The sequence below is a fragment of the Vulpes vulpes genome, chromosome 16 (assembly GCF_048418805.1).
Source record: "Vulpes vulpes isolate BD-2025 chromosome 16, VulVul3, whole genome shotgun sequence".
Lineage (NCBI taxonomy): Eukaryota > Metazoa > Chordata > Mammalia > Carnivora > Canidae > Vulpes > Vulpes vulpes.
The window spans coordinates 28635955-28657042 of NC_132795.1; the positions used below are offsets into that span (position 1 = coordinate 28635955).

General features: G+C 49.4%; 1 protein-coding gene across 1 annotated transcript; it reads left to right on the forward strand.

The window, feature by feature from the left end:
- Positions 1 to 6886: 6886 nt before the first annotated feature.
- CAVIN2 (caveolae associated protein 2) lies at positions 6887 to 20485 on the forward strand. The gene is made up of 2 exons (XM_072742872.1): positions 6887 to 7539; positions 18105 to 20485. The coding sequence occupies exons 1-2, from the start codon at positions 7009 to 7011 to the stop codon at positions 18897 to 18899; spliced, it is 1326 nt and encodes a 441-aa protein (XP_072598973.1). The 5' UTR covers positions 6887 to 7008; the 3' UTR covers positions 18900 to 20485.
- The last annotated feature ends 603 nt before the right edge of the window (positions 20486 to 21088 follow it).

The following is a 21088-nucleotide window of genomic DNA, read 5'->3' on the forward strand; positions in this document are numbered from 1 at the left end:
AAAAATCACATCACATCTTCAAGGCCATGAAGCTAAACTAGACAGTTGCGTTGAGAGTTTTTATTTATTCCATGTATGTATTTAACACATATGTTGTTTCTCATGTTACAGGCCAAACCCAAGCATTTCACAAATAGGAACTTATTTAATCCTTCTGACAACGTACCATTAAGATCAGAATTTTTATCATTATTTCTTAAAGATTTTATTTATTCATGAGAGACACAGAGAGAGAAGGGTAGAGACACAGGCAGAGGGAGAAGTGGGCTCCATGCAGGGAGCCCGATGCAGGACTCGATCCCAGGACCCCAGGGTCATGCCCTGGGCCGAAGGCAGATGCTCAACCACTGAGTGACCAGGTGCCCCAAGATCAAAATTATTATTATCTACATTTTTATACTAAAACCTGGGGCCTAGAAATGAAACACAATTTGGCCAAAGTCACACAACGTTGGTGGAACTTGAGCCTGGGAAGTCTGGTTTGGGAGTCCATGCTCTTGACCGTTGTTCTGTTTTTGAGGAAATCACCTGGGCTGGGATGGAGAGAAACAGAGAAGGAAGGAGGGAGGCAGGGAGAGAGCTATCAGAGAGCAAAAAAGAGGAGAAAGAGCCTTCATGTTGGATCTTCTATCCATTGAAGCGGGGAGAAGGAGGAGAAGCGCAGGGGCCAGTGGAGCGCCCAGCCCGTCCTTTGAAGGGCAGCGTTTGCGAAGGGCCCACAGCACTTCTGCTTCCGTCCACCCAGCAGAGCTTGCCAACCCGTCGACGCCCTGCTGAGAACCTGCCGGGAAGCGTCCTCTGAGGCTGGGGGTGCGCATGCCCACCCAGACATCATCTCTGTGTTAAGGACAGTCTGTCACTGCAGAGGAAGGCCCTGTCCTCTCACCTGGATTCCTGCAACGTGTCTCTGCTTGAATGACCCTGTAGCAAAGGCTGCCTCGACGACCCCAGGATGAGGCCCTTATGCTCTCCGCGGCCCTTATTCTGCTTTACTTGTCTTCACAGCACTTATCACTGTCTGACATTACGTTGTATTTCTATTTATCATCCGTCTCCATTCCCACACCTCAGAGCACAGGCTCCAGACAAACAGGGACTTTGTGTCTTGTTGGCTGTTTATATTCCTAGTACCTGCCTGTGGCTCGGGCATGTTTGTTGATTGAATGAATGATGAATAAACAATGTTCCAAATCATCTCCCTGCCCTTGATCTTGACAACAAAACAAGATGGAAAAAAAATTTTAGTTAACATTAGCTGGCACCAGAATTCTTCTTAGGAAAATAGGAAACTATTTTTTATGATAATAACAATGATCTATCTTTTTGAGGCAGAGGATAAAACCCAAGAGCCAGTATTTGAGTAAAATTCCCTTTCATGAAACAGAAAGTAGAGGTCAGGAGAAAACAGAAAGACCGGAAACTGGGAAGAGAAGAAACAGTAAGATGTCAGAAATCTTCCTGACTGTGACCCTGAAGTTTCATAAACATACGCTACACTGGCGAATGCTTTGTGTAAGTTCTGTGATGCTTAAAGCAGGGGCTTAGCTCACAACCGGACGGGCATGGGGTCCTACAAAAATGGCACACGGGGAAATGGGAGTCTGAGATGTGGGGTGGGGCTGGGGGGGTCCCTTGAGAATGCAAGCCCCTCTAGAATTTCCAAAAACTGTGGCCTTCCCTCAATGGCAGCTCAGGGGAGAGAAGCGGAATCTACCTCTTTTGGGCACAGTACGCATTATCCATGTGTCATGGCTCATTTGTACAGGATCTCCTTATATGCTGCTGTATGTCACGCTGACATCACTGATAGGTTATATGGGGACTTTGGTTGGGAGAGATGAGGGTCCTGTAGTCAAGTACTTTTCAATATTAATATTCCTGGTTAATTAATATTTCTATGAATATTTCTGGTGTCTGGACACTCAATTCCTCTCCGTTGCCTTGGCAAAGGGTAAAGGAAAGGTAAGACTGTCAGGCCTTCTGCAAACCATACCCTCGCTTTCATCTGAGCCCACAACAGGATGCGGTGCAGAGCGGTCAAGTGATCATTCACCTCCACAAATAGAGAAGATAACCTGCCAGTTTCACGGCAGAAGGTACTCGACTCCCGGCTCAGACATGACGACTATGACTCAGGGCATGGCAGGCAAATAAATTTCATGTTCCCATCAGTCCCCTTTCCCTCCCCTCCTCAAGTCACACGGGGGTGACACAGAGGTGGGTAGAGGTGCGTCCCACACAGGCTGTGGATTGGCATCACAGGGGAAGAACCCCAAGTTTAGGAAACTCCAATCTTTTATAAAAGGCTGCAGACAATCCGCCCAACCTTTGCCCAAGACGGAATCATGACCTTTATTATCCTGGACATCAAATAATCCTAGCCTCTGCTCCTTCTCCAGCCTCTGCCACTGCTCTGCTTTCCAAGGCCATTCGCTCTACATTCTTGAGAAGATAGTCCAGAACAAACAACTGTCAGTTTATCTGCTCAAAAGACTTTCATTAATAAAAAAGATCAATGGAGAGTTGCATCTTAGCCAGGAGACCACATAAGGAGACCTCACCAGTATACGGTGGGTGGTGGAAAGAGTTTTCACTGAGAAGAATAAAAAGGTGAAAAGATTCCTCTTCCTCCTGGAAGACACCTTCCTTTTCCTTTGTTTTCTTTTTCTCCTCTTCTTTCCTTGGGAAAAAAAAAAAAGTCGTGTTCTTTTTTTCCATGTGGTTAATAGAACCACATGACCTCCCGCTCGAGAGAGGCAACTCAATCTCTGGAAGGCTTCTGAATACCCCTACGGGGCTCATAGCGGAAGACACATGGAGTGGCCAGCTTAGCTTTTCTGATTCTTTAGCCATTGAGGAGAAGGGCTTTCTTTTCTAAAGGGATCATCATTCCAGGACTCCAATCACTGCCACAATAGTAAGACCAAGAATTCAGGATTCCTGTATGGGTTAAAATGAAAAAGGGCCAACCAAGAAGCTCACTGAGCTGTCTCTGGCATAGAAATTATGCCGCAGGATTAACTAAAACTTACTAATGATCCAAAATGGGAAACAGAGTTTGAGACCAATGCCCTAGCCAGTAATAAAGTAGGATTTTCCTGGAATGGCCTCTGCGCGTATATAATTTAGAGAGCTTTGGTCACCGCAGGCAGCCGGTGGGCAGCTGGAGCATTCAGAGCCCTGACCATACCCTGTTGTGATGAAAGCTCTCGTGGCGACCCATTCCAGCACCACACCCAGAGGTCCATACCCAATATTTATCCACCTGCCTAATTCATTGCCACACCAGTTCTTAAACCCGTCACTCTCACACGGTCAAAAATCTCTAGGAGACTCGTATCTGCCGTTGTCTCGAGTCTAACCCTTACTACCTAGATTCTAAGGAACACATAGTGTGTAATAAGTAGATTTAATTTTTCAATTAAAAATTTATTAATTTTTCTTCTAGGAGTTGATTGTCAAATTTCACTAATTTCTCCCAGATGGAAATAAGACTCAATGTTAGGTCAGCGAAATGGTGGTGCTTGTGGCTACTCAGGATGACCTCAAATTCTAACCCATCAACAGTGCTTTCTCTTATGGCCTCTTTCGCCCGTACAAACTTGTGATGCCCTTAGATCTCTGTCGCAGTCTCTTATGAGATCCTCACTATACCGCTCCTCAGCGGGCCTGTGGATTATAAGGTTGTGCAAGAAAGCAAATGACATAATACCATAAAACTGTTCACTTAGGATCACATATCGATATAATTTCCAAAAATTAAAAATTAAAAAAATATATAATTTCCAAAGGATATACTCCAGATCCATAAATATCACTATTTCTGACAAGAGGTGAGAGGGAATGGGATGAAAATGGTGACAGAAAGGGCCTCCAGCTTTATTTGTAATAGTATTTTGAAAGAAGAACGTATTCGTGTTGAGGTAGGCGGTTTCTGAAGATGGCTACAGCAATCTCCCTGTGACGCTTGCCCTTTTTCATGGGACTCTGCTGCTCCCCACAGAAAGAGGGAGAGTGTGTTTCCCGCCTCCTTGGTTCTGAGCTTGGTCTGTGGCCTGCCTGGACCTAAAGGAGCTCGGTGGAAGTGACGAGGGGACAGCTCCACAGCCTCACCTTCGGAGATCCTGAAGCTTTTGCTTCCAAACCCTGGGAATCCCTGGCAGCATGTAAAGAAGTTTGGCTTCCCTACTAGGAAGATCAGAGGGGCGTCCCTGGAGTGTGAAGACAGAGGAGAGAGAAATTCCAGCAATCTACTCACTCCGGCTAAGGAGACAGACCCGTGATTGGGACAATCCCGGAACCCGTCACAGGCGAGTGAGTACACCTAGCAGAGATGACCCATTCTCAGCGAGCCCTGCCGAGCCGGTCACAGAATCATAAGTACCTAAAACTTGATTGCTGTTGTTTTCATTGACTGGGTTTCAGGCCGGTTTGTTACGCGGCAACAGACAACGGTTGTTACTTGAGTCATTCAAAATTACTTTTAAAAAATAAATAAGCCCACGTGCAAACCTTTCACCCTATCTAACGACGAGCTTGTCTCCCCCCGCCCCACCCAACTTCATGTCTCCAGTGTCTCCACTCATCTAACTGATGGTACAGTACTTAACAACGCAATGCAAAATCAATGCAAATCAATGCAAAATCAGGGCAAAGTGATTATAATGTGAAATTGGAAATCTTTCAAAATACGTAAGAAATCATGAAGTTGATGAAGGTAATGTTAAAGAAACCCTTGAATCATGGACAAGTCCTCTGACAAATGAGAATCTGCAGCTGGAATAGTTAACATTCGAAGAAGAAGAAGAAGAAGAAAAAAAATCCATGTAGATGATGGCACAATAAGTGCTTGAAAAGGGAATGATTTGAATGTCAAAACTGAAGAGAGGCTCTTGGAAAACTGATGAAGCCCTCAAATATTTTTGCAATAATGACCCTTTTTATGATTTGCCCACAGAAGTCAAACGTAAAAGGACATTGTATCATGATACCGTGTAATTGTGTTCGAAAATTATGCTTCTCAAAATCAACACTCGATTCATCCTTTGTTCTGATATTTAACACATCACTGACCAACTAAATTTTGTTAAATGTAAGGTAAATTCACTTTATGATTTTCTTATGTTGTTTAAAGATCAAGTCCTGACCAGATGTCTTCACTTTTACTGTCCCTATTTTAAAAGATTAATTTTGAGTGGATTTGGGGGTACCAATTATCTGAGGAAATTAGGGGTCTCTGTAAATATCTTCAATTTGTCTCCCTAAGCAGCAGGTGCAGTCTCCGATCATGCTTCCCTAATATCCCCTGAATAGTTCACCAAACCTGGAACTAAGCAGAGAGCGGGGACTCACAAATTCAATAAATGTGACAACAAATGACCTGCCCATTGATTGGCTTGCGTGGAGCTTTTTGCCCTTGAAGAACGGTGCTTCTCCGTTATCCATCCCTGACCCCGCAGGAGCTGGCATCCGTCATCTCAGGACCGTCCAGAGAAGGCCTGTTACAAACTCCCTGCCGAGGCACCCTGAGAGCCTGGGCGCATTTAAAACCAGCTCACGCATGTGAAGCCATTTGAGGACGGGAGCCCAGGTCCCAAGGGCTCCCTGAGGAGGGCCGTGCTTCAGAACAGGTGTGCCACTTCACCGAGCAGGAATTTGGAAATGTCAAACATTAGGAGCCCTCCAGGAACTCCAGCTCCACCGCAGCCGTCCACTTCGGGGCGCGTGTCAATAAATGACTCGCAGAGAGAGGTATGGGGGGGCAGAAGCAGCTACAGCCAACCAGCAGGAAGGTTCTTAAAGGGACTACATTTTTTTATTTTTGGAGGGGGGAGCGTGTTCCTTTTTTTTTCCCCCTTTTCAATTTTACTTCTCAAAAGACACACTATATCTAAAATAATAATAATAGTCAAAAATTCACCTTGTATTACACTATGACCCGTCCATGACAGCATTGGGTGTTCTCACACTCCTGAAATTCAGGCTCTTTCAACTTGCTTTGCACTCCCAGGTGCAAGACTGGTAAGACTTGGGCTGTTTCCCTCGTCCTTATCAGGGTCCCTTCCGTTCCTTTGGAAATTGGAAACTCAAAGCCCAGCTGGGCTGCGGGTGCTGGTGTAGACCTGGCCCCTCTGGGGGGGACACCCTTCCTCCTGCAGCCCATCCGTCCTTCCAGGGAAGATGCAAATGGTACTTTCCGTTACTGGAACTTGTGGCCAGGAACACACACACACACACACACACACACACACGCACACACACACGCACGCACACACATACACACATACAGGCAGATGCACAGGCGCTCTGTGTTGCATCTGTAGCACAGCAGCCAGGTCTCACACACACACACATGCATGCATGCACACACACACGCACACACACACAGGCACTCTGTGTTGCATCTGCAGCACAGCAGCCAGGTCTCTCTCACACACACACACACACACACACAGGCACATGCACAGGCACAGGCGCTCTGTGTTGCATCTGCAGCACAGCAGCCAGGTCTCTCTCTCTGTCACACACACACACAGACACAGACACACACGCACACACACAGCCACAGACACACGCACAGGCGCTCTGTGTTGCATCTGAGCACAACAGCCAGAGAAAAGTTTACTCGCTGTAGCCAACTGGAGGCTGTGGAGCTGAGCCAAACCAGCGTGTTTCTCTCCGCCTCTGGATGAAGTCATGATGGAAATATGGCCCTGAACCGCTTTTCTGAAGGGAGAGAGCGCTAGGAAAGCAAAGCTGAGCCTGCAGGAAAGGGCCCGTGCCAAGGGGAGCGGGTTAGGAAGGGCGTGCATGCTCCGGAGCCCCAGCGGCTCCCGGCCTGGACCTCGCCCCCCCATCCCCCCCCAGCAGGGCCTTTAAGAGCCGCGGGAACGCCGCGCCCCGGCCAGTTGGTGCCGGGCTGAGCCCCCGCCCGCCGGCGCCCTGCGCTCCAGGCCCGCGCCCCGGAGCCCCCGCGCCCCCGAGCCCCCGCGCCCCGGAGCCCCCGCCATGGGGGAGCACCTGGCCGCCGCCGAGGACAGCCGGCACCCGGGGCCCGCCCCGTGGCACGAGAGGCCCGCCAGCCCCGGCCCCGCGCCCGCGCCGCCCGCGCCCAGCCGCCGCCCGCGCCCGGGGGCCCCGGGGGACGCGCAGGTGGGCGCCGCGCAGGTGGGCGCCGCGCAGGTGGGCGCCGCGCAGGTGGGCGCCGCGCAGGTGGGCGCGGGCACGGTGCTCGCGCTGCTGCACCAGCTGGCGGGGATGCTGGACGCCGTGCGGCGGGGCCAGCGCGACCTCGGGCGGCGGCAGGCGGGCCTGGAGGGCTCGGTGGGCCGCGTGCGCGGCGACCTGGGCGACCTCTGCGCCCGCCAGGCGGCCACGGACGGCGCGGTGGCCGGGCTCCTGCGGCAGTCCCGAGGGCTGGGCGCCCAGGCCCGCGCCGTCCGGGAGCGCGTGGAGCGGCGGGGCGCGCAGGTGGCCCGGCTGCAGCATCAGCACGCGCGGCTGCTCGCGCGCCGCCGCTTCCGCGTGCTCGTCTTCCAGGTCAGTCCTCGCGCCGCCCCGGCAGCCCCCCAGCCCGTCCCCCAGCCCCCCAGGGCCGCGCCCTCGGCGTCCCGTCCCCACCTGCGTCCCCACCTGCCAGGGCCGCGCCCTCGACGCCCCGTCCCCACCTGCAGGCCCCACCTGCGTCCCCACCTGCCAGGGCCGCGCCCTCGACGCCCGGTCCCCACTGGCCATCCCCACCTGCCCCACCTGCCTTCCCCGCCTGCCGACCCCACCTGCCCCACCTGCAGTCCCTGCCTGCCATCCTCTCCTGCCCCACCTGCTGTCCGCACCTGCGTCCCCACCTGCTAGGACTGCACCCTTGATGCCCCTTCCCCACCTGCCATCTCCACTTGCCAACCCCACCTGCCATCCCTGCCTGCCATCCTCTCTTGCCCCACCTGCCGTCCCCACCTGCCAGGACTGCACCCTTGACGCCCTTTCCCCACCTGCCGTCCCCGCCCACCATCCCCACCTGCCGGCAGCACCAGTCCGTGCATGGAACCTGCACACAGGGCCAGGCCCCGGGCGTAGCCGGCCAGGGCCACCTGGATGTGTCCCGCACAGGAGGGGAGGGCGAGCAGGTGCACATGCCCTGGCCACCCTCACCTGTCCTTCTGCATTAGGAACCCAGGGCTCTGAGCACAGCTGTGAACTGCACAGGGCTCGGTAACTCCGAGGCTGTTTTTTTTTGTTTTGTTTGAAAGTGAATGAGTCTATTATCAGGAACTTCTTAATTCCTTTTTTTTTTAGATTTTATTTATTTATTCATGACAGACGGGGGGCGGGGGGCAGGTAGCAGAGACACAGGCAGAGGGAGAAACAGGGTCCACAAAGGGAGGCCAATGTGGGACTCAATCCCGGGACCCCAGGATCAGGCCCTGGGCCTAAGGCAGGTGCCAAACCGCCGAGCCCCCCAGGGATCGCCCTCCAAGGCCGTTTATTCACTCTGTGCGGACTTCTAAGTGAGATGATGGTGTCAGTTGGGTTTGTTTGTTGTTTTTCTGTTTTTAACCAAGAGGTCAAACTCAGGACCGTTTTAAGCATTGACCAAGTACTGCAGACCCTGGCCCTTAGACTTGAACTAGTCCCTTCCTTTAAGATTCTTTTGGCCGAAGCAGTCTTCGCTATTCTCTAGCAAAACTCCCCACAGGTGCGGGAGGTTCGGGTCTCACCACCTCGGGAAAGGCCGACTGGAAGGTGAAATCCGAGCGGGGTTATCAGCTCTAGTTACAAAGGCTGGTCTTCAATATTTTTCTCTTTTCAGTAGTTGCCTTAGAAGAAAAAGGCCACTTAATTTTTTTTTTTTTAATGCATCAGTGATGCAATTAATGTGGCAAGAGGGTATCTGGGGACAGGGAGATTGCGTGGGGCCCTTGTTCGGCCGCGTGGGCACCTGTGAGCCCCAGGGCAGCCCTGCCCACTGGGGAGGCCCTTCCGCCCCATGGACCGTGGCCAGGCCTGCCTGCGGAGGAGCCCAGGAAGCAAGTGCGACCCTGCCCCGGGGCCGGCTCCCTGTGACCATGTGAATAGGGGAGGATTTCAAAGCTGTGCATGGGAGAGGCTATAACCAACTGTTTGATTGTGAAAGGCACACAAGAAGAGCCTTCATCTCCCAGGGGAGATTTAGAAATTGGAATTTAAACCGAGGGAGCCTTCTTTTTTCTAAATGAATCTGCTCTGCCAAGTTAGAACCTAAGCCTCCTTCCTGCCATAAAAGGAAAGACTCATCTGGCTGCTTTTTTGTCCTCCCCAAATTGCACTTGATGTAAAGCTTCAGGCAGCTGATGTCCTCCTATACCTCGCAGGCTTTTGCAGCCCAGACGGTTTTTAGCTTGTCATGCAAATGGAATAGCTTTTCATGCACCAGATGAACCGAAAAGAGATACAGTGACTGCGCCTTTCTTAAGCCATGGAAGATCCTTACTTTATTAGTCTAAGAGATATTCGGAATCTCAGCTCTCAAGGCATTTCTAAATTAAATACTGATCTCCAAACAAAACCAAACTTGTACGGACATGCTTAAATCTGAGTCATCAAAGGAAATTTTCCTCCTTCCCATGTGAATCAGGGAGATTATCTCTTGTCCTCTGTCCATTAGATCAGGGGGTGAGGGAAGCACCTCTTGGAGGGAAATCATAATTCGTCAGGATCGATTTATGTTTCATTTTGCCACGGATGCTCTGTAGATATTGGGGACAGGGATGGAGAAGTTACGTGACTAAAAATTCAAGAGAATTCTAAATCTGACTTAAAAAAACAACAATGGTTGGGGAACTTAAAGGCTTGGGCCGCTGTTGACCCCACCACGGTCTCCTGTTTTGCCACATCGGGTTGACAGGTGTGAAATTGTAGCCAGAGATGGTAGGAGCTCCCATAGAGTGAGTGAAGGGTGCAACGGCGGTGCTCGAGACCAGGTGGCAGCTAAGAGAATGCAAAGCAACGGATTCAGGCCCCATTCTGCACCTCTTAGCAAGCAGCCCCAAAGGACACTTTTTTTTTTTAAAGATATTTATTTATTTGACAGAGAGAGAGAGAGCACAAGTAGGGGGAGTGGGAAAGGCAGAGGGAGAAAGAAGCAGGCTCCCCCGCTGAGCAGGGAGCCCGATGCAGGGCTCAGTCCCAGGACCCCGGCATCATGACGGGAGCTCCAGGAGATGTTTAACCAACTGACCCACCCAGGTGCCCCAGGACACTTTTTTTATTTTTATCTATTTTTATTTTTTTGAAAGAACAGTTTAGGAGACAAGGGACTAAAGTCAAGGAACCGGACCTTTTCTAAGCCATGGAAGACCCACCCATCAGTAGCCTGAAGGATATTAGTAACCTCAACTCTCAAGACATTGTAAGATGATTATTTTGAAAACAAACAAACAACTACAGGTGCAGTCTCTTCGCGGCAGGGTTGTTCTTTCTCATAAAGTAGGGTTTCCACGGCAGTAATTGTGCCAGTGGATGAAATACTAACTTGTGCTGGAAAGTGCTCCAGGTTCAGGGTTGAGAAGCTATATTTTGTCCCATAGACACCGGTTCATATTCTAGTTTCACCACCACTATTTCGCCAAATATGTGATCTTGTGCACACTTTGTAGCTTCTCCAAGCTTCTGTTTTCTCATCTGTACACTGAGGATATTAATAGGAACAAAATATTTTTGAGCTCTGTTAGTAATCCCTGCATGCTCTAAGTGGCTTTCTGTGCATCATCTCATTTGTCCCCAATTCACAGATGATGATGCTGAGATTCAAAGACGCCTGTCTCTTGTTTGACGTTACTTGGTAAGCAAGCCATGAGGCCGGGATGTGATCTCAACATAAAATTGATTTCACCGTGTGCTTTTACACATGAAGCCTCCTTTCCTAGCTCTCTTACAGGATGAGGAATAAAAGGAAGAACCTATTTAGAATGCTAAGTGACTGGCGTGGTGTAGGACCTCAAGGAGTAGAAGCTCTTTCTGGGCAGATCTGAAATACCCTGGCACAGAGTGGAGGCCATCCTTCTGCTTGGTTCGATATATGGCTCTTGAGTAAAAAATGAGCCCACCCCACTCGGGATCTTAAAACAGCTATGCTTATGGGATTTATGAAAAGACACCTATGCACCCACACTCTTCGACTCCCTGCCATACATTGTACGATAACTTCCGCATTGAAATCAGTAGTGTGTCCCCAACACACCATGAGAGCAAAGGACTCTGCCCAAAGGGCCTACCCAAAATAGACCCTGCCGGTGGCAGTAGTTTTCACAGAGTGGCAGAGGGTGAGTTAAGAGAGTAAGGAGGGCAGATAATATACCAGGTACCACCCTATAAGTAGTTTGTCATTTTCAGTCCAGTTGAACCCCATGCTAGACTTTCCCTTGCTAAACTCATTGGTTTTCTAATTTAAAACAAAAACAATTGATGTGAAAATTAAAAAAAAAAAAAAAGAGAGAGAGAGAGAGGAAAGAAAATCTGTCACTTTACTTGAGCATATTTAGTACGATAGTGTTCAGAGGATTAGGTTTCTAGTAAGTAAAGTCCTGTTGTGTCCTCTGGGATCTGTAGGTGCCGTTTGGTTGGTCGCTTAGTTGGTTTGTCTACGAGGTCCTTACACGTCAGCATTTTTGTAAACCCCAAACTTTGTCCTATTTAAAATAAATTATTCATTGGGCACGTAGGTGGCTCAGGTGGTTGAACCTCTACCTTCAGCTCAGGTCATGACCTTGGGGTCCTGGGATCAAGCCGCGTTACAGGCTCCGTGCTCAGCGGGCGTCTGCTTCTCCCTCTCCCTCTGCCCCTCCCCACCGTTTATGCTCTTTCTCTTGCTCTCGCTCTCAAATAAAATATTTTAAAAAGTAAATAAATATAAGTTAAATAAATTATTTAGGGGCCCTTGGGTGGCTCAGTGGTTGAGCATCTACCTTTGGCTCAGGGTGTGACCCCCGAGTCCTGGGATCGAGTCCCCCATGGGGTTCCCTGTGTGGGGCCTGCTTCTCCCTCTGCCTGTGTCTCTGCCTCTTTCTGTGTCTCTCATGAATAAATAAATAAAATCTTAAATATACATAAAATCTTAAATATTTATTTATTTATTCAAATGTATGCTGAACTTACCACATCCTTGTGGCTTTACAGACTCCGGTGCCTTTCGCAATTACCTCAAATTAGAGCCAGGAATATCTAAAACTGGAGAATGTTCATCTCTCTTTGAGCAATGAAACAAATTGTAAGATCCTTGTTAAACTTAGCAGCTTTTCTTTTTTACATTATTTTACAATAGCTTAAGGTCAATGTTGGAATTCAAAATACTGTGATAGGACCCAGTATAAATGAAATAAGACTCAGACAGATTGGCGATCAAAAAGCAAATGCGAAAGACTAACAATAAGACTGATGCTTGCTTTGCCGGTGCATAGGGCCACCTTTCCCTAAGAATAGAATTTATACAGAAAATCAGTGAATTTACCCTCAAAAGGGAATTTTCTCTGTTGATTGAAGAGCCTAGAATTTCACAGGGAACTGGCCGGGAGGGTGTGGTGGCCTCTTATGCCAGAAGGTCTTAGTCATGATTATCTGAAAGAGCGGCTTGGGAATGATTTCAAATCTAGGGAACAAAATGAGCGTACTCATGGACAGCTTACACTTTCAACCACATAAAATTGTGAAATTGGGTGAAAAGAGTAGAGGTTGGGTGTTTGCTATGGATACATTCGTGGAGAATCAGGCCTATAAATGTGTTCAAATATTCATCATTTGGCTTCTTTCGATGAGATCAGATTTTGAGAAAAGTGCTAAAAGTGTAACATCTTCAGACTTTTTGAAAGCTGATTTCTTTTTTAAAGACCCTACTTTCTCTATCAAAAGCCACTGCTCTGAAAGTCACTAAATTATTACAGATGTCAAAGAACCGGGAATACAGAAAATCCAAGGCTCCTTTATGTGACAGCTCACCATGTGGGTGTCACGTCAATGAACGTCCCCGTGATGGCACATTGGTTTCAATGCGTGACTTACCCTTTTGGTTTCTGAGATAAACAAAATACTGGCTCTTATTATTATTTGCACTTACTGAATGTGAGCACTGCCTCAGGCATGTTAAGTGAATAACTGATTATTGTTCCTTCAAAAGAATCATTCCTTTCTCTCATTTCTGGAAAAACTGGACTGTTGCTCAGATGCAGCCCTTCCCTGTAAATGTTGCCGCCCCCACTGTTTTGTGATCTGGGTCTGTTAGAATTGAGTGAATGAAAAACATTCTCCAGAGCTGCTCAGGTCCTATAGTTTGGATCCTTGCACGAAACATGTTTGGCATTTAATCCTCTAGGAGATCTCTTCTGCACTGTGTTAATTATTTTTCATGGGATTTATATTAATATCACCAAATCAAATATCTTGGATCTGGAAAGTACCTTAATAATCGTTTAGTGTAAACTCGTTTTTTTGTTGTTGTTGTTGTTGTTGTTGTTGTTTTTATCAAAGAAGCAGAGGCTCTGTTTCTGAAAGTGACTAGCAAGTTTTCATTTTATTAATAATAGCAATTACGGAGTTGAATTGCAAAAAGAGTAAAAAAAAAAACAAACACTATTCCCGCTATGACAAAGTTCATGTTTACTGGGTTTTCGGCATCAGCTTTTAAATAATTCGGAATGATTTGTTTTCCGTTTTGGGGGAGGAGGGTTGGTGTGTGGGTAACAAAGAATACCTAACCAGTGTGATCTTAAAAAAGAATTGAACCCTTGATAACACTGAAAAATAATGAAACTTTTAAATCCTCCACAATGTGAAAGACTGCTCAGGGATTATAACTAATGCATTTTATTCTTATGACTTGCTGATTCTACCGACAGCTGCCTTCGGGGTGCAGTTCTAATCAATGGCTTTATCCACTTGGCAATCTATAGCTCAGAAACACAAATTGGAGAAAACCATCAATGTGTAAAAGAGACCTATAAATCAGAATGTCAGGTGGGCATAGTTCCATTTTAATAACTAGTATTTAGAGATTACTGGATAAAGCATCCCACAGACACAGATTTACGGTCCTCCCATCCCTTCCGGATGTCACCACATCCCTGCGGGACTGTGACAGCCCTAGCCTGTTTCTTCTACCAACAGGGATGATGAGTTAGGGATACACAAGCACGAACCGCTCGCTTCTCTCCCCTTGTTCAAGCTTTTACTCTTGGCTTCCTTGTCTAACTCGGGTCATAGGGTGGCCTTCTCTTCTCAAGCATATTCTTCTACATACGTGCAAGGATCAGCTTCCAGGAGCTCCAACCCAAGAGGGCCTCGGCAGGTGGGCAAGGTTCTCTGCGTTGGGATCCACATGCACACCTGGGACAGTTGGTTCCCGAGAACCAATCTAAGTAGCAAACAAGCCAGAGTGTGAGGAGCACCGTGCCCTCCTCGAGAGTTCTCTGCGTCCCTCCTCTCGTCCCGGGCTGCAAGCCCATCGCTCGTGCGTGCTTGGAGGGTGCTCCTTAGTTCTCCTAGAACTCCTAAGGGCTCTTGTGAACAGGCAGAACCCGCAGCAGCTGCAGAGCGGCGGCTCAGGACCTTTTTGACAGTAAGTCTGTAGGACAAGCAGCTGCTCGGGAAGCCCTGCTCGGTGGACGTGCCCAAGAAAGCAGCGCGGCCCACGGGTTTCCTACTGCCGCGTTAGGGGTCGCAGACCTAGAGGCCTACAGGAGTAACTTGGGGGGGTGACGGGGCCGAGGGCGTGGACTTGCCCCCCCCCTCCCCACCCAGGGAGCTGTCACTAGGGAATCTGTAAGAGATTCCTACATCTCCTAAGGCAGATCAAAAATGTGAGGCCAAGAGGCTGGAGGGAAGTGCCCGTCACCTGCAGACAGGTGCGCTGCCAAGTGTTTCCAGGAGGTGTGTGGGGGGGAGCAGGGCCCATGTGCAGGGCTGGGCACCGGGGCCCATGCGCTTCCAGAAGATCTCCTGCCCCAAATGCCAGCCGGTTATCACCCCCCTCCCCCGCCAGCAGCCACTTCAGAGTCCAGAATGGTGCGTGCACTCTGCGGAAGCAGTAGAGATTTTGAGGAGTGTCCATATCTTTCTGCTTCTAAAGACACATAATGGACAAGTAGGCCCCGCGTGTGCATGGACACCCGCAGATTCCTGGGTGAAGGGAAGGCCTTCGGCCTCCGACTGGAGCCCCGGGCAGCCACAGAATAAACGCCGCCCAGTAGACAGAACACAAACCGCTGCTCCAGTAATTAAAGTGACAAAGAAACATAAAGCAGTTAAGTCAAAAAGACACGTCTCACTTGTTTCTAGCTTTAGAAACACACATCGGCTCATTCTGGACTCTGTCTGCTCCCGCTGTGTTTATTTCCATAGTTGGCCTAAGAGCTCTTGTATCAATGTCCCAGCATCGCACAAAGAGTCCGTGGGTTTGGGGACGCCAGGGTGGCTTGGTCGGCTAAGCATCACCTTCAGCTCAGGTCACGATCCCAGGGTCCCGGGGTCCCGGGGTCCTGGGATCGAGTCCCAAGGCAGGCTCCTTGCCGCGCAGGGCATCTGCTTCTCCCTCCCCCTCTGCTCATGTGCTCTCTTGCTCTCTCTTATTCTGCTCTCTCTCTCTCTCAAATAAATGAAGACAATCTTAAAACACACACACACACACACACACACACACACGTGGAGTTCCGTGGATCTCCCAGCATCTGCCAGCTGCCCCCTGTGCAGCGTATGCCTCCCACACGTCGCTGGCTCACCTGACCGCACGCTTCCCTAATGTCATTTCCCGATGGCAGCTGTGATCAACGAACTTCCTTCTAGACACAGAGCTAAGCCCATTCCCTTGTAGTCCCCAGCGGGTAGGGCCACCTGCGCGGCTTTCTGGGAAAGCCCCCTTACCCAACAGGCCTGCGCCTAGCAAATGGCTGTTGAGCTGCCACGAAGTATGCCAGTTGCTGGGCCCAGCAGTGAGCAAGAGACCAAAGCGGCCACCCTCGTGGAGAGTACAGGCCCGCGAAACAGAAGCGAGTTGAGACCTGCAACATAGGAAAGTTGCTCCCTGGAACAACTGTGTTGTGAACAACTCATGGGAATCCCATACCCCTTTCCATTTTTTTTTTTTTTTTATGATAGAGAGAGAGAGAGAGAGAGAGAGAGAGAGAGGCAGAGACATAGGGACATAGGCAGAGGGAGAAGCAGGCTCCATGCAGGGAGCCCGACATAGGATTCGATCCTGGGTCTCCAGGATCGCGCCCTGGACTAAAGGCAGGTGCTAAACCGCTGCGCCACCCAGGGATCCCTCTTTTCATGTTTTACTTTGTCTCTTATCCTGTGTTCCTGATCACTCCCTATGACATTCGAAATGGGCGGTTGTGGAGAGAGCTTTGGGAAACAGAATCTGTAATCTCTTTACTCTAAGAGAGAGCCTATTTGACCAGATTTTCTGCCGTTTGCCTCTACCCAAGACTTCATCTTTCATTTCCAACCAATCTACGGAAAGGACTGTGGTATGAGTATGTGTGTGTGAGGGGGAGCCCCGGGGCTGCATCTTCGCAGAGTATGACAGTTAGACCGTTCAGTGGCTCATCAGGAGAGGGACTTTTACGTTTCCCTATATCGAACTTCGTTCATTTAGTTTTTGTAAGCACAAAGCGAAAAAATATGCATGTGTTTGATCATAACCCCAGTGTTACTTTTCGGTCAATCAAAATTGCAAGACAAAGGGGAATTGTTGCTGTTACCATGACCTTTACATGAAGTGTGGACCCCAGATAGACTTTTAAATGCACAAAATCCGATCAGCCTGAGGGTTAGTCCACAAATGATCCGGACACGGAAGCTGTGGTTGAGGCCAGGGTGGGGGTAGGCTCTGAAGCCTGGGCCGCCTGGGCCTCCCCGCAGGACCCTGAGCGCCCCTGGGAGTGCAGTCTGAAGGCTGCCAATCCGGGTCAAACTCCCTTGTTCGTATTTGGAAGAAACTGAGACCCACGGAGATTAAGTCATTTGCTGAAAGCCACGCAGCCATTCAGCAGCACGGCCAAGACCCCATCCCACGTTCTTTCTCCCGTGCCATCTCTTTGCGTGAAAAGGTGAGGCCGCCTTGCTGGCTGGCTCTCATTACCCAGCATTCGAAGAAAACTTTAAAAACGAAAGGGATTCCCATGCTGTGTGGCCAAGTCTGAATCGACACCTGCCCTCCTAGCCGTGCTGGGGCACCACTGCCCTGGCGCGCCGAGCCAAGGTCTGGGGCTCTGCTCCCTGGGACGCAGGGCCGGACACACCTTTGCCTGCGCATCCAGGAGCTGGAGGAAGAGGCGCGTGGCCGCCTGCGGAGCGCCCCTCACTCCATGCTCTAGGTCGGGCCCACAGTATTCCTGACCAGGGAAGCCCCGCGTGGCCGGCAGCTTCAGGGTTGCTGCTCACCGCACGGAGAATGGCCACGACAGGCCACGTCTCCTTATCAGGGCCCACAAAGGGCATCCTAAACCATAGGCGGCGTCGGCTTGGGGCCCCCGTGGGGCTGGCCCTGGCGTCTCTTATTCCGAAGTCATGTCATCAGAGAAATGAGTGCGCGGTTCTGAGCAGACGCGAGGCCGGCCGTGCTTTTCTTCCTGAGCCCTGGCTGGGGAGGGAACCCAGGCAAGGCTTCACATGGAGTCGGCTACGGGAGGACTTTCCAAGCCTCTGCCTTGCCACCATCCCTTTATCTCCTGACTCGGCCACCAGGCTCTTTTGCAGTGGGATTTTGGCAGGAACAGAGCCATTTGACCTTGAGGGAGGTTAGGACAGAGGCCTGCTGGGTTCACAGTGACTTTAGCTCCTTTATCTAAGCAGCTTCCTGGTCTAAGAACCACAGCCCACTTCCGGCTGCCTGTGGCTGATAGAGGCCTTGCCAGCTGCCCGCAGGCTGTTCCCCAGGAGCAGCCCTTGGCCTTGCCAGCCCCGGGAATGACCTGACCGGCTTAGCATTAACTCTTCATATTCCAGAAAACTGAAGCCACAAACGTTTGGTTTCTTGTCATGCCCCCCGTGCCAGAAAGAGACTCGCCGCCAGTTGCAGCAGCTCAGGCCTGTTTGTGAAACCTGTTATTGACCTGAACCTACGTTGTCCCTCTTTTCAGGAGGAAAATGAGATCCCTGCCAGCGTGTTCGTGAAAGAGCCGGCTCCCGGCCCGGCGGAAGGCAAGGAGGGGCCTGCCGAGGAAAACCAGTCCCTGGAGGAGACCTTGCACACGGTGGACCTCTCCTCAGATGACGAATCGGCCCACGACGAGGAGGCCCTGCAAGACAGCTCGGAGGAAACGCTGGAAGAAAGTAGGGCAGAGAAAATAAAAAGGTCCAGCCTCCGGAAGGTAGATAGCCTCAAGAAAGCTTTTTCTCGCCAGAACATCGAGAAGAAAATGAACAAGCTGGGGACAAAGATCGTATCTGTAGAGAGGAGGGAGAAGATTAAGAAGTCCCTGGCTTCCAATCACCAGAAGGTATCCTCGGGGAAAAGGTCCCCCTTCAAGGTTTCTCCCCTCACCTTCGTTCGAAAGAAGGTCCGGGAGGGCGAGAGCCCCGCGGAAAATGAGAGCAGGTGGGGAGACACACCGAGCAGTGACCAGGTAGCCGAGGAGCAGGAGCAGAGCTCCTTGGCCAAGGGCCTTTCCCAAACGTCCCTGGCCAGCGCCCCGGCGGAGGGGAAGAGCGAGGGCGGGGAGGCAGGGAGGCCGGCCTCCAGCGGGGCTAACGCGGGCCTGGAGGGCAGCGCTGAGCTGACGGCGAGGGAGGACGAAGAAGAGGAGTCGGTGGCCCTGGAACAGGCCCAGAAGGTTCGCTACGAGGGGGGCTACCTGCTAGCCTCTGGGGGCGCCGAGCGGTCGGATGAGGAGCCAGAGCAGCCTGCAGTGCTCCAGGTGGACCAGAGCGCCTGAGGCTCCCGTGTGCCCGGTGACGGGTGACCGGGGCAGCCCCCGCACGTGTCCAGCACCGCCCTGGCCCTGCCGCCGTCGTCTCCTCCATCCTAGCAGCACACGCACCACCAAGCTGTACGCTGTAGGAGGGCAGCCTGTCCTGAGCCCTGCTCCCAACTTGCTCTTAGGCTCTCTGTTTATACAGTTGCTCCAAGATTGCACAGAAGAAGAAACGGAGCAGCCGCAAAACGCTGATCGGGTTGAAGGAGTGAGGAAAGCCAGAGGCAACTCAAGATCCTCGTCGTGGAATGGGACTCGCTCCTCACCGTTCCACCAGCTTGCTGAGTGGTGCCCCAGTACTATGCTGAGCCTCACAGAACTCCGTGAATCCCAACGATTGCATTTCAAGTGCGTAATGTGTAATATACGTGTGTATTTAGGCTGAAGAGTGACTATGTGTTCAGGAAAAACCCAACTTTGTAAAAAAAAAAAAAAAGGCTCAAACAGAAGGTTCAGTTCGTTATTCACGTAACCAGTGTCCTTGAAAATGAAGGAAAAAATGGAAAGATTATAATCATCAGAAAGTAAGGTGTAGAAAAGGCAGGAGAGAAAACTAAGAAATGAAGGAGAAGCGGGAAAATAAGAGACACAGGAAAGGAAGCGTGCCAAAGACAATGAAGCCAGAGAAAAACTATGTGCTTAGAAATAAAATATTTACAGTATTAACTCAAGTATTCCATTCCTTAACTGCAATTTTAGAGAGCTTCCTACAGCCAGGAGTAATAGGTTGTGTCTTTGCAATATTTTTATTTTCTAATATTTTCAAATAACACAAAAACATAGTTTACTGTGTTGAAGCTGCATTTCTCTTCGTAAACGAAATCCAAATATTTCTCCAAGGAGGTTTAAAAGGATGTTGTCCCATTAACATTGGAATGAACATAAATCTTCAAAATTCATAAGCACTGTCTCTTGTAGGAAGTTGAATCCTACTATGCTCTCTGGTTTTCCAACTTTGAAATGACCTTTACACTCCGGATGATGTAACATAGGCCTGGAAGATGTTAAAAATCATCAGGTTTTGGAAGGGAAGGGTTCTGTTTTTCCTCTTTTTTTTTTTTTTTTTGTACATACTGCTAATTTCATCCCAGGTCATATTTTATTTATGTATTAATTTCACAGAATATTAATATGATTCTTCCAAAAGCATGCTAGTGTTTACGTATATGTGCACATTTGTTCAGACAGGCTAATTTTTACTACGGCCTGACACTCTACTAAAATACTCCTTTATCTACTTTTAATTACAGAATGCTAATGTTGTAAGGAAACTATTTTAGTTTAGAGACACTTGTGCCAGGGAGCAAACTCCTACCTTTAGTCCGTACCACTCACCGTAAGTAACCGTACAGATAGAAGTGATCCAAGACGGTATTAACAAACGATACTTTGTGTTGTAGAAGGAAAAATAGGATTAACCGGCATATTGATGGCATAACCTACACAGCTATGTCCCCATTTTGCAATAATGTACCCCAAAAATTAGATTGTTGAACTAACAATGGCTGTGTTAAAGAAGACCGAATAAACCAAAAAAATAAAAAGTCTGTAACAATGTCGGGTTTTTTTTGGCAGAACCATTTTAGAACAAGCAGGAAGAATTGATTTCTAAGCCCTCTCCCAAACGGAGCTGGAGTGTTGACTGTTTCCGTCTTGATTTCCCCTATTAACTCTGCTTTCTTTTTTCCCCTGATCTCATTTAGAAATCCAAGTCTCATTCTTCAAGTTTAACTTTCTTGACATCACCTTGCCAGCTCTGGAGAGCATCTGGATTTATTGCAGCAGCTTGATAAATTTGATAGTTCCATCTGCATTTTTATTGTTTTGTACCAGACCTTATAATACCTTAAATAGCCCTGCAAATACACGGATGTATTGAACTGTATGCTCAGTTTATTCACACAGAGAAACCTTTGTCTCGGGCGGCACCATACACCTGGTGGAAGACCCGATTTCACTCGGGGCCCAAGCATGCGTCGTCACCCTTTATGAGGTCGGTGTCCCTTCCTACAGCCCAAGAGCCGGGGGATCCGGGGCTAATGTGATGTTTACATGTTCTTTCCAAAAATGCTGACGCCATCTGTTCCCATAAACTATCTGCATGTCAGTGAAAAGTCACCCTTAAATCTTTTCAGATTTTACTGACAAAC